This window comes from Symsagittifera roscoffensis, chromosome 1, assembly GCF_963678635.1.
Source record: "Symsagittifera roscoffensis chromosome 1, txSymRosc1.1, whole genome shotgun sequence".
NCBI classification, from domain to species: domain Eukaryota; kingdom Metazoa; phylum Xenacoelomorpha; order Acoela; family Convolutidae; genus Symsagittifera; species Symsagittifera roscoffensis.
In genome coordinates, this window is record NC_087062.1 from 56901716 (window position 1) to 56917427 (window position 15712).

Here is a 15712-nt window from a genome sequence, read left to right on the forward strand (position 1 = left end):
TTTTGTAAAATGGTTTTAATTTTTTTGAACATCTTTATTGTCTGAAAAAATCAGCGCTGAAAAACATCCAAAACAAAAAAATTAATAACGCTGGCTAATCGCGAGCACAATCATCGCATGCGTAAAATACCAATGCATATTAATGAACAGAGCTTAAAAAAAAACAAATTTTTTTAAATAAAAAAATTAACACAAATATTGCGCAGATCTTGCAATTCAATAACCGCCATTAAAGGGACTTAGAGAAAATGGCAAACTGAGCCTTCAAAAAAGTCCGTGATATGGGGAAATAAGCAGATGAAAACAAAACGCAAAAAAAAAATTTCGTTAAAAAAACAGGTCCCGGCCGGATTCGGATTTCAAAGAAAAAAACAATTCATCGCAAAAAGTCAGCTGTTCTGCAGCTAGCTCTTTTTACACATCTAAGACAAACTCGATCAACAAAAACTTACCCGAATCAGTGTCTTTTATATGGATTCAGTGATGAACGCTAAAAGAATAGCATCAGAGATTGAAAAATATAGTTTTGCTTGAAAAGAACGGAACCAGGAGACCTTTCTGTCAACCCAAAACTGTTAATCAAACAAACTTAGCGTCATTATGTTATTTTAGCTATCGCTGAAATAGATTGTGTCGCGAATTCGGTTTTAAAAAAATCAAAAAATGTCGAGAAAATTAGATCTACCAAAAATTTCATGTGTCGCGAATTCGGTTGAAAAATTTCAAAAAATGTCGAGAAAAATTAGATCTACCAAAATTTTCATCAAAAAAATATGATAAATAAGAATATTAAAAATTATATTTACACAAAAACAAATCGGTATTAAAGCCGACCATTTTTGAGCATACACACGTTGAGCCAAACAAAATGCTTTCATAAAAAAAATTCAATACATTAAAGTAACCCCTCAAAATACTCACACGCGAAGAAAAATTGTTTCGCTTATCCAACCATGCAAATCGATGCCACTAAGCCAATTAGGAGCAAGCCAAATAATCATTTGATCCCAATTCACAAAAACCAAGAAAAAAAAATAAACTGAGCCGGAGTTGGTAAATTTATAACCAACATAGAAACCAACTATCGTGTAACGCACCTCCGCTGCTTTAAAGTTTCGACAACTTATAAGAAACAACATATATTGGAAAGAGGATCTGCATCCATTGAGTGAATTCTGATAGCACCCAATAACAGGGTTGGTTATCTCAAATTTTGTAAAGTTTTCTATAGCTAAGTTCTTTGACCAATTTCAAAGTTCTTTGACCAATTTCAAAAAGACATAGAAAACGTCACATCTCGGGAACTGAAAACATTCGGAGCAGTCACACTTGGACGCAAAATTTAGAACTCCAGGGAGTACACTCGCAGTACCCAATTACAAGATTGTGAATTTAAAATCTGTTTTTTTTAAATCTAAGTTTTCTGGAAAATGCAAAAAAAAATTATAAAAAATGTCATATAGCGATAACTACAAGAATTTGATCAGCCACATTTGAAGTCAGGATTCCCAACCCCTGAGAGTACCCTGAAAGCACCCATTTACAGGATTGCAAATATCGACTTTGAAAAATCGTCGTATCTCGTGAACTAAATAGATTTAGGTGCTCATAATTGGAGGCCAATTTCCACCTCCAGGGGTAACCCTGACAGCATCCCATTATTGGGTTGCTAATTTTAAACTCGGTCAAGAAACATAATTCAAACTGGAAAATCGAAAAAAAAATTCTTAACCATTGCAATATACGATGTAGCTTAAACGTGAAAAAATAGTTTCATTAAATATGCATAAATAATACGTTGAAAAAACTTAAACGAGGTGAGAAAATCAAGCTTGCATTTAAATACATAATCAAAAATGAATAGAACGGGTATTTGAAAAACAAACATACTACATTGAAAATTTGAGAAAATGACTACGTTCAAAAGTTTTTACGAGGATTTTTGTTCAAAAGTTTTTACGAGGAAAAGTCTACGTTCCGAAACAATAACGCTCGCTAATCGCGAGCACAATCATCGCATGCGTACAAAAAACAGCCCACATTAATTAACAGAGCAAAGAAATCAAAATTTTTCAAAATAAAAACAAAAGTTCCGCAAAATCTTGTAACTCAATTATCTCCCCACTAAGGAGGCTTTAGAAATGGCAAACTCAACTTTCAAAAAAGTCCGTGCTATGGGAACTAAGCCGTCAAAAATAACCAGACGGACAATAGTCCGAAAATTTTTTATTTGAAAAAAAAGGAACAGGTCCAAACCGGATTCGAATTTCAAGCCTTTGCCATCTGAAGCAGGTATGTTAGCTCTACGCCAGATGCGCTGGGCGTTTGATTCATTTTTAATTTAATATGAAGCAAGATAATACACTTGAGAAATCTTGTAAACCAAGCTGTTTACGGGGAAAAAGTCCAGTACCCGGTTACAATGCCATTGCTTATGGCAAGGGTAAAGAAAAAATATACCAGGTTAAAACTCTTTGATTTTCAAGAACAATTTATGATTGAAATTTTTTATGATAAAATTAACCCACAGGCAAATTTTTAATTCCGCTGGCAAATCTAAAAATTGAAATCCACTTTCGAAACTAGAAGTAGTTCACTTTTTTCGCTCCACTACCGCTTTCGTACATGGAGAGGAGAACTTACTTAACTTTTACCAGATGAATTTGAATTGAAGTCAGAAAGTGCACATATAACAATGAGTGGATTCATTAAAGCATTTCTATGTATGAATGCACTTCTGTAGTTATTAGAGCTTTGTAAGACTTTCTCCTTAAAATAAAACAAACAAAAAATTATCCAGAACTATTTAAAGGAAAATCTCCTCGTTATCTACATTTATCAACAACAACCAGTCTGAATAGCATGTGATGCGAAGCTCACCTTCGCCTCTTAGTTAAAATTTTTTTATTGGTACCCGTCCATAATCACGACTGAAAAAATTTTAGTATGATACCCTTAAATTACTTGCTTAGGAGTACGTGTGTGGAAAACATCTCGCCGAACAATAGTTCAAAATTACGAAAAGAGTAATACCGCTTTGCATGGCGTATGTTTGAAGCAGCTCTGTAGCATCAAGACTGAACTTCTCACGCAGTATAACCACCGCCATTTTCTGCTTAGCCTCTTTCTTGTTGCCACCACTGCCCTTGTATGTTATACCGTTCAAGGTGAGAGACGCCTCGAATTGCGGCTAAAATCCATTGAAAAAATCAGTCTTTTTTATGTTAGTCTACGTCAATTTCAATTACTTGTGCACAAATTACTTCTAGCTTTGTCGAAATATCGTTAAACTGAATGTCTAATTTGCCTCCTTTGGGTAAATAAGCCGCAAGTGCTGACATAGGATCATTGAAAACAGGCGTTTTTTGAACAGTTTTCTGTGGGCGCTTTCGTGGAATGTTTTCCACGCCTGCCTGATCCGACAATCCACTTGCCATGTACATTTGCTGCTTTCTGAAATCCAGAAAATTGAAACAAATCAAAAACTAACCAGGATAGCTGGTTACAGTGCAAGTAGCATAGTTGTGACATTCTGCTATTCTGCTATCTACTAGTTGTGACATAGCTATTAATGTAACATTCGCCCGGAAGGTACATATCGACGGAAGACAAAACTAAGTCTTAAGACGACTGGCTAACGTCTAAACAGAGCTTTGCATGCTTTTCACCGTCTCTACCAAGCCAGTACTTTTCGGTGGTCTTTCTAACATCGGGTCGACAAAAACGTTACTGCTTTCGGCTTCGGTCAAAACACTCAAATTAACTAGATTACATGCAGAAACAGTGAGCTCATGGCTGGTCTCAGTATCCCCAGACCACGAGGTCACTCCTAAAAACAGGGCTACTACTTATTATATTACTATTGTTTTTGTTCAGTAGATAAAAATCATCATCTCCATCGACGATGGATCAACCCTTTTCCCCAACTCCTAGCTTCTCATCCTTATCAAAATGAATCTAGATATCAATTAAATTCAAGTCAGGACATGACAGGAAGCTAAAAGTTTATGTAACAGGATAAAAGTTTCAGTTCCTTTACCCTTTCGGATTGATGAATCCGCTGGATCAAGCTCGTTAATCCTGATTTCCTCTTAATCCGGAAGGCCGTCTTTCACCCTTCACCGTTGTTCGCAACGGCCTTGCAACTATTGTAGCAGCACAATAGTTGCAACTCGGAGTGTTCTTCTGTTACTCTGTAACTCGTTGTCGTTTTCCGATCTCAATTTCGTAGTTGTTGTTAGCGCAGCTAATGTTGTTCTGTTTTTCTTTCTTGTTTTAGCCAAAATGGCCGTTTCTGACGTTTCTCAGAAATATGACGTCATGCAACTCGATGCAACTTAGCCTAATTGTTGTGATAAACTTATTAAATAGTTTCCGAGGTCGAATGTCACAAACGTCTCAAGACCCCTCTGGATTGTGAACTCAGACGTCCCAGCAAGATGGCGAGAAAACTTCGGTCTGCCAGCAGCAGCGAAGCGACGCGAGATCCACACGCAGGACCGCTCACCCAGAAATCAGAAGACACAGCACCATGCGGTAATGCGGATTGCCCACACAGCGGTATCGTGAGCTCGAGTGGCGTCCAATGCGACCAGTGTAACAACTGGTACCACATGAGCTGTGCCAAAACTACAAAGAAAGCACTTGCAGCAATGCCTAGAAACTCTATATTTTACTGTCCTTACTGTGTCACCCCCTCGGTGAACGGATCAACTGGGTTATCTCAACTACTAAGTGATCTCCGGTTGGATCCGGTGGAAACTACTCACGAGGATCTTAAGGTGCTGCATGGGACAATCAGTTATACCTCACTCCATCAAGCCTATTCGAGGATTGTCACCTGGGTACCTAACCTGTTCACCCTTCCACAGGGAAAAGTAGGGAGTCAGTTCCTGGAGGAGTTCATCCGCATTCTGAAAAACTTGACTTCAGACCCAAAGAACGCTCACTCCGCCTCCTTAGCTTTTCACTTGTTCCCCGCGCTTATGTTACAGAAACCATCTGCTCGCAGCAAAGTGAAAGAGCACAACAACTGTACTAAAGCCCGTTTAGAGCACTGGTCGAACGGCAATCTAGACGAAATTGTCTCTGAATGCCTGCTAATCCAGGATAAGTTTACAAGCAAGCGCCGAAAGGGAGTCGTCAACCTGTCGAAAACGTACAGTGACCTTATCATGCGGGGTAAACTCACCCAAGCCACCCAACTCCTCGAAGGCGAAGAGTCTGGAGGACCTCTGCCCGTAGACGATGACCTCATTGCTCAACTGGAGAGAAAACATCCGGTCGCCGAGCCTTCGCATGCTGATGCCTTGCTCAAGGGACCCGTTAAACCTACTCCTGCATCGATATATTACAACATTACAGGCGCGCTTATCCGCAAATGCGCACTCAACAGCACTGGAGGCGCGGGACCAAGCGGCCTAAGTTCAACAGGCGCCAAACGTATTCTTTGCTCCGATAGTTTTGGTAAATTAACCGACGACGTCTGCCACGCTCTCGCTGATCTTACCAGAATTCTTGCCACAGAGCAACTACCCGCTTCAGTGATGCAGCCCATAGCAAACTGCCGCATGGTTGGCCTGGACAAATCACCTGGCGTCCGCCCTATTGGAATCGGAGAAATTTTTAGAAGAATAATCACGTCCGCTCTTATCCATTGCTTTCAAGATGAAGTTGGGGAGATTGTTGGCTCCCTCCAAACTTGCGCTGGTATTAGCGCCGGGATTGAATCTGCTTTCCGATCCATGCAGAAGACCTTCAACGCCGACGAGTGCCAAGCAGCCCTGTTCATTGACGCAGAAAACGCGTTCAATAGACTGAACCGCGGTACGGCTCTCCATAACATTGAAATTCTATGCCCCCAGCTCCACCCCTTCCTCAATAACTTCTACAAACAGCCAGCTATCTTGTTCGTACGAGGGAAGTCCATCCTGTCATCCGAAGGCACCACTCAAGGAGACGTGGTAGCAATGATCATGTACGCCATCAGCATGATCGCCCTTGTCTATGATAAAACCGTCACCGACATTCACAAGAATTTATACGCCGATGACGGAGCTGGTGCAGGAAAACTTATCCGTGTCAAAGAATGGTGGGAACTCATGAAAGTTCGAGGCCCGAATTACGGTTACTTCCCGGAGCCCTCCAAAACAGTACTCGTTGTCAAACCACAACACCTCGATGAAGCAGAAGCACTGTTCAAAAGTGACGGGTTGATTATTCGCACTTCGGGAAAGAAGTACTTAGGTGGTGTCATCGGCTCAACAGCTTTCTGTTCTGACTTCATCTTGCAAAAAACAGAGAAGTTCACAAGCATGGTGGAAAAGCTGACTGAAATAGCAGAGCAAGAACCGCAAGCCGCGTACGCTGGCCTTGTTTTCAGCCTGCAAAGCAAATGGTCGTACCTTCAGCGCATCATGGAAACTCCCGCGGAAGCATGGCATAACCTCTCAAGCTCTATCAACAACTTGCTCGAAACCATATTTGGTTGCAAACTGGATCCCACGTCGCTCGAACTTGCGCAGTTACCAGCCAGGTTGGGCGGCCTGAGCATTCGCGACCCAATTAGACAGAGTGCTCTAATGAACCGGGCTTCAGAAATCATTTGCGAACCACACGTGGACCTAATATGTACGCAATCTGAAAATTTTCCCTCTGGTTTCGAATCCGATCAGAAATCTAGAAGGGGTTATATTCGGAAACAAAACACCGAGACGCAAACAGAACTCCTGCAAACTATCCGGCCGAAGCTATCTGAGCGCCAAGACAGACTTCTAGAACATACGAGACGGAAAGGCACCTCAGCGTGGTTAACTACCCTCCCTATCAAAGAATTAGGGTATGCTCTCAACAAAAAGGAATTTCAAGACCTCCTCCGCCTCCGATACGGTATCAGTCTTGATAACCTTCCCATTGCCTGCGTCTGTGGGAAACCTTACGACATCACCCACGCCCTTAATTGCACCACTGGTGGTTTTATTCATAAAAGACACAACGAGTTGCGTGACCTGCTGGCGAACATCATACGCGAAACTTGTTTTGACGTCTCCATTGAACCGAGTCTCCAACCAGTTGTCCAAACTAACTCCAACCGTGCCGAAGATGGAGCAAGACTGGATATAGCAGCAAGGGGTTTCTGGCGGACCGGTCAACGCACTCTTTTCGACGTCCGAATTTTCAATCCCGGAGCCACCACCAATATCAACCGGAAAATTTCTGAAACCTTCAAACATCATGAACAAGAGAAAATCAAAAACTACCAGGAACGAATTTTGAACTCGGAGCATGCAAGTTTCACCCCCATTATCTATTCAACCAGTGGTGACTGCAGCAACCTGACTTCAACATTTAATTCCCAGCTAGCTCTCCTGACCTCTGAGAAGCGCGGAACCCACTATTCTGAAACTATTTCGTGGCTACGAACCCGTGTAAACTTTTGCATTATGAGAGGTGCCCTTCTTTGCATTAGAGGATCCCGCAAAATGAGAAGCCAGACCTGCTACAACCAAGATATTTCCATCAAAAATTCCCTATCACGACGCGACTAACCTTTCCTTTATTCTCTTCGCCCCGTTGCTGTTTTTCACTGAACTGTTGTTCTTAACTGTAATTTGGTGCTATTTTTTCAAAGCTGATATATAATACTTGTATATTGTACATATTTGTAGTTTTTCTTGCATATAATTAAGTTAATTTGAGTGAAAAAAAATGTTGTCGGCTTATTGGCCTAATTTTGAATCGTTTTAATTTTGATGCTACAGGTTTCAGTTTTATATTAATTTTTTGTCGACTAATTAGTTTCGTCCCAATTTAGTTCATATTATCCAAAAAAAATATGACGTCATAAATCGAATTTTTGAAATTTTAAAATACCAGAATATTCCAGTCCTCACCGTTTGGCCAATCGTTCCAATAACGTTCTTAATTCTTAATAATCACCAATCCGGAAGGCTCGCTGCTAAAAATTCGAATTCTGCAGAGATTGCATTTTTCACATTCTGGTCGAATGTCACATACTCCCCGGACAGTCCGGTCAATGTCCTCATTGAATCACGCAATGTTCGTAAAATGGTTACAGTGCCATCGAACAGAATTTACAAAATGCACGAAATTACTTTTATCTACGTCACATCGACTCACTGCAGAATACAAATGGCATCATAATACATCACTATAGCCTTCAAATCCTTTCATTAATCTGCACATTGAGGATATGACCTAAGATAAAAACATATTTTCTGACTTCCAATGTCAATGTCCCGATTAAAACTTTTTCTCTTAGATTTAAATGGTGTTGGCTTGCAGGACAGTCCTGCCAACCAACAAGCTGAAATTATCCTACTACGCTTTTCCCTTCGGAAATCTTGCTTGTTATTGTCCTGAATACTAAAACTAAGAAACTCTGTGGTTAGAAAGAACAATGAAACAACCTCCCTCTTCGAGAGATTACTCAAGCCTTCCATGTCACCACAAAGTGATCAGTTCTCCTAGCTGATTAAAAACAGTGATGCAGGCTGGAATATTTAAATATACTCCTTCACTTAAGCCTTCCTAATAAATAGTAAGTGAGTGTCTCTAAAGCCACTTCAACTAAGATCAAAATGCAAATCTATAAATGCAACAATTTCAAAACTCAACTTAATGTTTCAGTTTTCAATTACAACTTGGTTGCTTGGTTTCTCACTTGAGTTTTTCACACACATAAAAAATTCTGAGTTTTAACTTTTCTTCATCACTCCTTTGTTTTCTTCTTTTTTCGTCGTTTAGAAGTTCTAAAACTTCTAAATTCTTCTAATTTCATCTCTTTTTTCATCTTGTCTTTCGGTCATCCGTCAATGTTCCATTTCTTCCTGACTCTGCACTCTCAGTTTCCGTATCTTGTAACACGTCGTTAGCTATCCTGACGCTGCTGTAAGCCGTCCTCCAACACTTCTGCTCTTCCACCCTTTGTTTACAACAAGGTAGGGGATCCACGTTAGATTCTCTGTTCCTGCAGAAGCTGTTGTGGAGACACAACGTCACGTTTCTCTCCAAATCTTCTTTCAGCATGTCTGCCTTCTCCTTTCTACTACGTTCACTCGTCCTGGAAATTCTTTTCACAGCGGTGATCACTGCATTCCGATGAGTCACGAGAGCTCGCTTGATATTCACTGTACACCCTGCCGTGCTTCGACATATGCTTTTTCGCATACTCGTACAACCATGCAGTCATGTTAGCTCTGAACCATGGCATCAATCGTTTTCTTGCCCATATCTTCTTCACTTCCATCGGAATGTTTAGAACTTTGCACATTGTCTCAAAAAGATCTAAATCTTTTAGACAATCTAATTTCCGCAACTGTTCTCTCGTCGGTGCCTCTTGTCTGTTATTTTCTCTCACATGAGCTTCCAGCCGTCGTATCGCCATCATAACTCCCACTATCACTATCGTTACGGGCTGTGATGAATCTGGTAAACCCATGGAGAGCAGCTCTCCAGAGTCCCAGATCAACATCAGATTACTACGCTTGGGATACCACCAGGTCTGCAGCAAGCAGTGGCAAGGAAACTCGTCATGCGTCAACATGATGCTCCTCCAATTACGTTTTCCCGAAGCTTCCAGCAATGGTTCCACTTCCATCATCACTCGGTGGACTTCATCATTCTCATCTACTGCATTGTAATCTGTGACAGTTGATCCTCTCTGTTTCTGTCTCTCAAAGTCACTGAAGTTCCCACTCACATATCCCATGAACTTCTTTCCTAGTATTGACTCCAATTCTTCTTTGGTTCTCTCTGGAACTGCTGAGAACATCTTACATAGTAACTCGTAAGACTTTTCAGACATTCTCGCCAGTCTCACACACTTCGGCACTGAGAAGGCTTGATCCACAATCGTTCTTGTACTCTTCACGTCCACAGCTACGAAATGTACAGGATATCTGCTCTTGCACATTGGAGCCAACGTTGAACCCACCAAATATCGTGCTCCTGATGGTCTACAATAAGTTTCGCTGTGTCTGATGTTCATTTCTGTCTCGATTGCTTCCCTCCATTTTCCTATATACTTCTGCTCAGTCTGCAGAACTCCTGGGAATACTTCTACGCTGATAGCTGTGACCATCTCATGTTTCTGTTCTAGATTCAATAGTGACTCTAAAGAACCAAACATGCTGTAGAATCCTAGTGCAGTCACTAGATTCACATCGGTTCCTCCATGGCAATCTGCTATCAGTTCCGTTTCCGTTCTTGCTTTCATCACTACGTTTCCAAACAATACTGTCGATTGCTTGTGTTGTTTCTCCAGGGTTTTCACACAGTCTAGACCTCCACAAACGTGACCCTCCAGTCCACAGACTTCCGCCAGACAGCTACCAGGTTTGACCCAGTCTTCTGGTCCCCAGCCAGGCAACTCCACTTTATCTTCTCCGTTGCTCTTAGAGGCTGTTATCATCACGTTATATATGATGTTGAGGTCACGCAGGTTACAGTCTGCATTCAGTTCCCTCTGTATGTCTTGTGTCGCCCGTAATATTGAGTCAGCGTTGGGACTAGGACACCATGATGGCCTCATCAATTCCCACACTGTCATCAAGCTCGTTCTCAGTAATTCATCTGAGAATCCCAACCCAAACTCCACTCTTTTGTCGGATTTTGGTACTGAAGCTGCAATCACCTCTTCTTCCAAGACCAGTCCCAATTTGGCCTGTGGATTGTTAATGCTCTTAATCGTTACAATCCTGGACGTCCAGAATCTTAGCAACACCGCCTGCTCATAATCGAAGAAGCAATCGCGTATGTCTTCACTCAGGAAAGGATTGTACGCAATCCCTATGATCCCGGATACGTAGCCATACGATTTCTTCTTGATCGGTCCACAGTATTCACTGGATTTCGGCAATGCTCCCATAGATTCTTTAGTGAGTCTCAGCTCCTTGTTTGAGAATCTCCTGATTTCGTCTATCTTTTTCATGGGCTCCAACTCCTCAGGTTCTTTCATGTTCACCCTCATTGGTTTACTTTGCTGCATATCCAGCAGTGCTAGCAAGAATAAGGCTTTCGTTCGCTCATCGCCTTCCCTCAACATTTTAACACAAGTGTTTAATGCAGGTACTGAAATCTGCTCTATCAGAAATCGAATGAAACAGAGAGCGTCTCTCCGCTTCGCACACGCTACTGCTGCTCTCTCATGGACTATCAGATCCCTCAGGTTCGTCATAAGGAAAACCTTTTCCTCTTTTGATCTCTTCCTTTCTTCTGAGTCATATTCTTCGCGAGTCAGTCCCATCATGCACCAGGCGAACCTGAGTTGTAACTCTGTTCTTACGTAAGGGACTGCCACGAGAGCATGTATCCTTGGCATAGTCCTCATTTCCTCTTCGAAATACCTCAACACTACTGCTTACTGCTTTCCATGGAAGGCTCACCAACTGCTCGATCGTTTCCGCCTGTATGTCAGACGACGCCAAAGTCCCGTATGCCTTCTGCTTGAGGGTGGTGCCTTGCAACATCGTTTCTAGATAACCCTCCATGGCTTTTTCGTCTTCCAGGGCCATTACATACCCTCTAGCCGAGTTTCGGTATTCCAACATCTCCATGTATCCACCGGTGGGTTCATCTATCGACACCGTCTCCGACACTGTCAGTCGGTTGTATTCCACTGGTGTTAGTTGTCCTGCGACACTTCCCTTTCCATGATTCATGGGAGATGGCTTGAAGTCTTTCATTATGCTCTCTCCACATTGGCTGAGTATTTCCATTTCTAAGGTTGCTCCAGTCAGAGTGCGGTCACTCCTTTTGGATTTATAACCGGTTGACTTTAACCCCGCCATGAGAATGGGTGGCACCATCGCTATATCAGTTAATATTCTATCTGTGCCAGACAATTGATAATCACCTTGCCCCAAATCCATGACCTCCTCAACTCGTTTCCTTTTCGCTGAGTTACCAGCTTTCATCGATATTTCTGAATCCACCTTCGTCTTCCCAACTCTCCTCGGCATCACTCTGCTGCCTAACTTCATTTTCATCGCATTGATTTTATCAATCACCATTTTTGATCGCATCGTCCCTCTCCTGGTTCTTGACAGATACACCACCTCTCCTTCATCGTCCTGTGGTGTCATCTTGATGGGAGAATTTGCTTCACTCTCATCAAGCTTGTCCAGTACTTCTCTCATCAAGGGTTGGTTGAGACCCGTTTTCAGAATAGACTGGGTCCCATAGCTTTGAACCACGGTCCAGACTTCTTCCATAAACGCCACTCTATCCAGTTTGCATCCCGTCCTACTCTCGTGGTCTCGGTGATGAACTTCCCATTCTTCTTCGGGCAGCGTTCCCAAGAAAGGTACTCTGGCTGAAGCCTCTATTCTTCTCCTCCGAGGTGTTTCCATGAGGATTCTCTGGTCATTATTTCTTGAATTGCCAGGAGAGCTGCTCTCCGGCAAATTCCGTTTCATTTCCATAAAGGCTGACGGAGGCTCCAGTGTCGAGATGCATTCATCCGCTGGCTCAGTCGTTTCCAACGTGTCTGCATTGTTCTCAAGATCACTGAAGATATTGAAATCCAGGCTGGATGTTCCTCCTGTCCTCTTGTTCGTCATTGTTGGCTTCTTCCTGGAATCTCGGTATGAGCAATGTACCGGCCGATTTATCTTCCTCTTCTCCATGGACCACTTTGATTTCTTCACAGCCGAAGGGTGCTAGGAAAGTTCTCGTCTGCAATATTCCTCCCACTTTCATCTCCTTTTTCACACTGGTCAGGATTAATGAGGCTTCAGGCAATTCGGTCCTGCCTCTCATCCTCATCGGAGCTAAGCCTAATTCCTTCCATTCCTCATCAAATCTTCCAGGCTTGGGAGTTGCGGCGTTGCTTATTCGCCTTCTCGTCGCTTGATCCGTGTATGCGAATCGTGTGTACTGTAACACGGCGGCATTTCTCCCTACAAAGTATGGATCCATCGTTCCCACGAAATTCCCTACTCTCCTTTCATTGGCTTCGAATGCTCCCAATCTAGGAGTCTGTACCACGGAGACTGCTCCGAGCAACATCCTTCTTATCAGAGGGAAATCAGGGATTGCCTCCGGCAGCTTCTTGTAATCGCCCCAGTCCTTCGTCTCTTCTCTCACTTTGTGATATGCTGCAGTGAGACGAGGCACTCTGGTTATCTCACCATTCGTTTTATCATAGGGCCTCAGATTCCAAAGCCTTGGAAACACCTCGATGTGTCCTCTTTCTACTTCTCCCATGCGGTCACGGAAGTGATCGTCAAAATTGATGACTGTCATCTCTGGCTCCGATATTTTCGCAAATAATAGATCTTCACTCATGAGCTCCCGCAATGTGTGCTGCTCACACCAGTTCAGTGTACTACCGTCCACTGCCGATATGAGGTTCAGGTGCAGCACCGACCTCCTATATGCTTCCACTTTAACGTCAGGGAACGCAAACGTGACTGCTGGTCCATAGATCACTGTCACGAACTCCGTGACTCCTCTGATCAGCGCCAAGGGATCGGTTCTCATAGCCAAGCTCAGATCAGTTAACAGTGGCATGCCTCCAACATGTCGTCTAACATCTTCATCTCTTTCAATCGTCTCGTCTTCTCCCGTTCCAAAGCGATTTTGTTGTAAGAGATACTGGATAAGAGTGTGTCTCAGGTCTCTTATCTTGTTCCACGAGTCCGTGGATTTCTTCATATCCAAGTTCCTCACTCTCTCTTTCATCTGCTCTGGACAACGTGCCAGTTCCATTAGTCCTCCCAAGTTTCCGTGGGTAATTGCGATCAATGTCAGAAGTCCATCTAGCCGCAGGTTCTGAATTCCATCGGTGAGCAGCATCGCCGGTCCTTTCACGAAATTCTCCGCTCCGAATGTCACGAATAAGGCTATTAATTCCACTATCGATACTCTCACCACTACTTGGAGGAATTCCTTTATCAAATAGTGCGAGACTTTCGGATAGACTTTTGCCAAGAAGGACGCGGTCCATCCGGCTCCCAACCCTTCTAGCATGCTGTCTGTCCTTTCAAAGCCCTCCTGTCCTTTCATTTCCTGGGTCCAGAAGGTTTCCAGAGTAATCTGACACATTCTGTTTACAAACTCAGCAGTCTTTTCTCCGGCATTTTCCGCCAGGTTCACCTCCTTCAACAAGTAGGCATGCATCTTCGTGATCATCACGGGGCCTTGCTCAAAAGCATCTGCACCCAATGCCGCTACTCTAGGGTTCAGGTGTAGCCACTGGTTGGCTTCCGGTTTGGTTCTCAGAATCATCGCCTCCAGATGAGCTCTTGTCTCCAGTGAATTTTTCCTTCTTGTGTCTTCACCTGCCACTTCCATTGCTCGGAACCATAAGTCGTTGGACATTGCCGCGATCACTCGATGGTCGTCGTCTATTCCCGGTTTCAGTTTGAGTTGTCGACTGAAATTGGACAGTTCCAACCCCAGCACTTCGTCCAACACTAACATGTGTAGCGCGTGGTCCTTGAATCCTCTCATCGCGTTTGAGATATCTGACCATACTGCAGGCAGTTCAGCCTTAAGTGGCCTCAGGTTTTCCATTTCTATCAGGCGATTCGGGGCTGTTATGATCACATCATATTTTCCTTCCGAGAGCAAGGCCACAATTGCATACACGAATTTCAGTCCATCCGGGAGATGTGCATATCCCGGAGACAACGCGAATACTACTCTCAATGCCACTTTACTGAATGACCCCTCCTTCGTCGCATCCACCACTTCACCCATCGACTCCAGGATGTCTTTTATCGCTGGCCATACTGCGTTTTCTGCCGTTGTAGGATCTCTGAGTCTGCTCAGAAAACCTCTACTGTGTAGATGATCATTGATACCAGCAAACACAATCGTAATTGGGTTCGTGTCTGTCTGCCTTTGTACCCCTATAGCCAAAGACACTGATTGCAATAGGTCTAGGTCAACCGCGGCCAACATTATGACGTCCGGCCAAAACAAAGACTTGGAGGTGTACACGAACTCTGAATTCGCTACTACCATGATTTTGGCCTTCCTCATCTCTGCTTTGTCATAGGCGGCGAAGATGGTCTCATCTTTCTTTATCGCTGTCAATCCGCCATATCTCTGGGCATCACCATCTTGGTTCACTAGTTTTGGGTACACTCTCTTCTTCACATGACCAGGTGGTGTCATCAGCTGCCTGAATATCTTCACGTGTTGTCCAATCGGCGCTCTCGCCGTCAGGAATCTTCCTGGTCTCTCTTCACGATTCCCCTCATCATGGTTCAATCTCACATCTTGCAACGGTCTCGCATTCACTGGTCCCATCGTGTTGTTAGAGGGCAGTCCCTCCAAATCAGCAAATCTCAAGGCCGTCGTAGAGCTGAAATTTATGCTAGCGGCTATCAACCAGTCTACGCCGGTTTTTGAGTAAAATCTATTTACGGATAGCGTCGCTCCATTCAGCATCCTCCTCGCATCTTCGATGAAGCTTACTCTCAGGAGATCCAGCTTCATTAGTTCGTCTTTGTATATGTGCCAGGGAGACGGTATGGATCTCGACCACAACAATGAGCCTCTGCTCGGTCTCTCCTCTCGACTGATACTCGTCGTCTCCGATCTAGTGTCCGATCTAAATGTGCCTGCTGCCTCTTCGATTGGTTGGTTGACAGGTCCTATTCTTCTCCTAGGATGAATAGTCCTCCTCATCGGTGCTTCTCCCAACCGATCCTGTACGTCTGTTCTTCGACCTGGTTCGCTG

The 15712-nt window shown here is 43.4% G+C and overlaps 3 protein-coding genes across 3 annotated transcripts in view; 1 reads left to right on the top strand and 2 right to left on the bottom strand.

Annotated features, from left to right (window-relative positions):
- The window catches only part of LOC134846161 (uncharacterized), a 98083-nt gene that overhangs the window by 34913 nt on the left and 47458 nt on the right, over nt 1-15712 (bottom strand). The gene's annotated exons all lie outside the window — the stretch shown is intronic.
- Nucleotides 1-15712, bottom strand: part of LOC134846170 (uncharacterized) — a 68956-nt gene that overhangs the window by 5792 nt on the left and 47452 nt on the right. Inside the window, exons 2-3 of the mRNA XM_063863415.1 lie at nt 3264-3452; nt 3034-3190 (exon numbers count right to left, since the gene is read on the bottom strand). Of these exons, the coding sequence (XP_063719485.1) occupies nt 3034-3190; nt 3264-3443 (337 nt within the window). The 5' untranslated portion in view covers nt 3444-3452. The remainder of the gene's footprint in view (nt 1-3033; nt 3191-3263; nt 3453-15712) is intronic.
- Nucleotides 4342-15712, top strand: part of LOC134838929 (uncharacterized) — a 90385-nt gene continuing 79014 nt past the window's right edge. The window contains exon 1 of the mRNA XM_063854270.1: nt 4342-4369. The gene's annotated coding sequence lies outside the window, so the exon portion shown is untranslated. The remainder of the gene's footprint in view (nt 4370-15712) is intronic.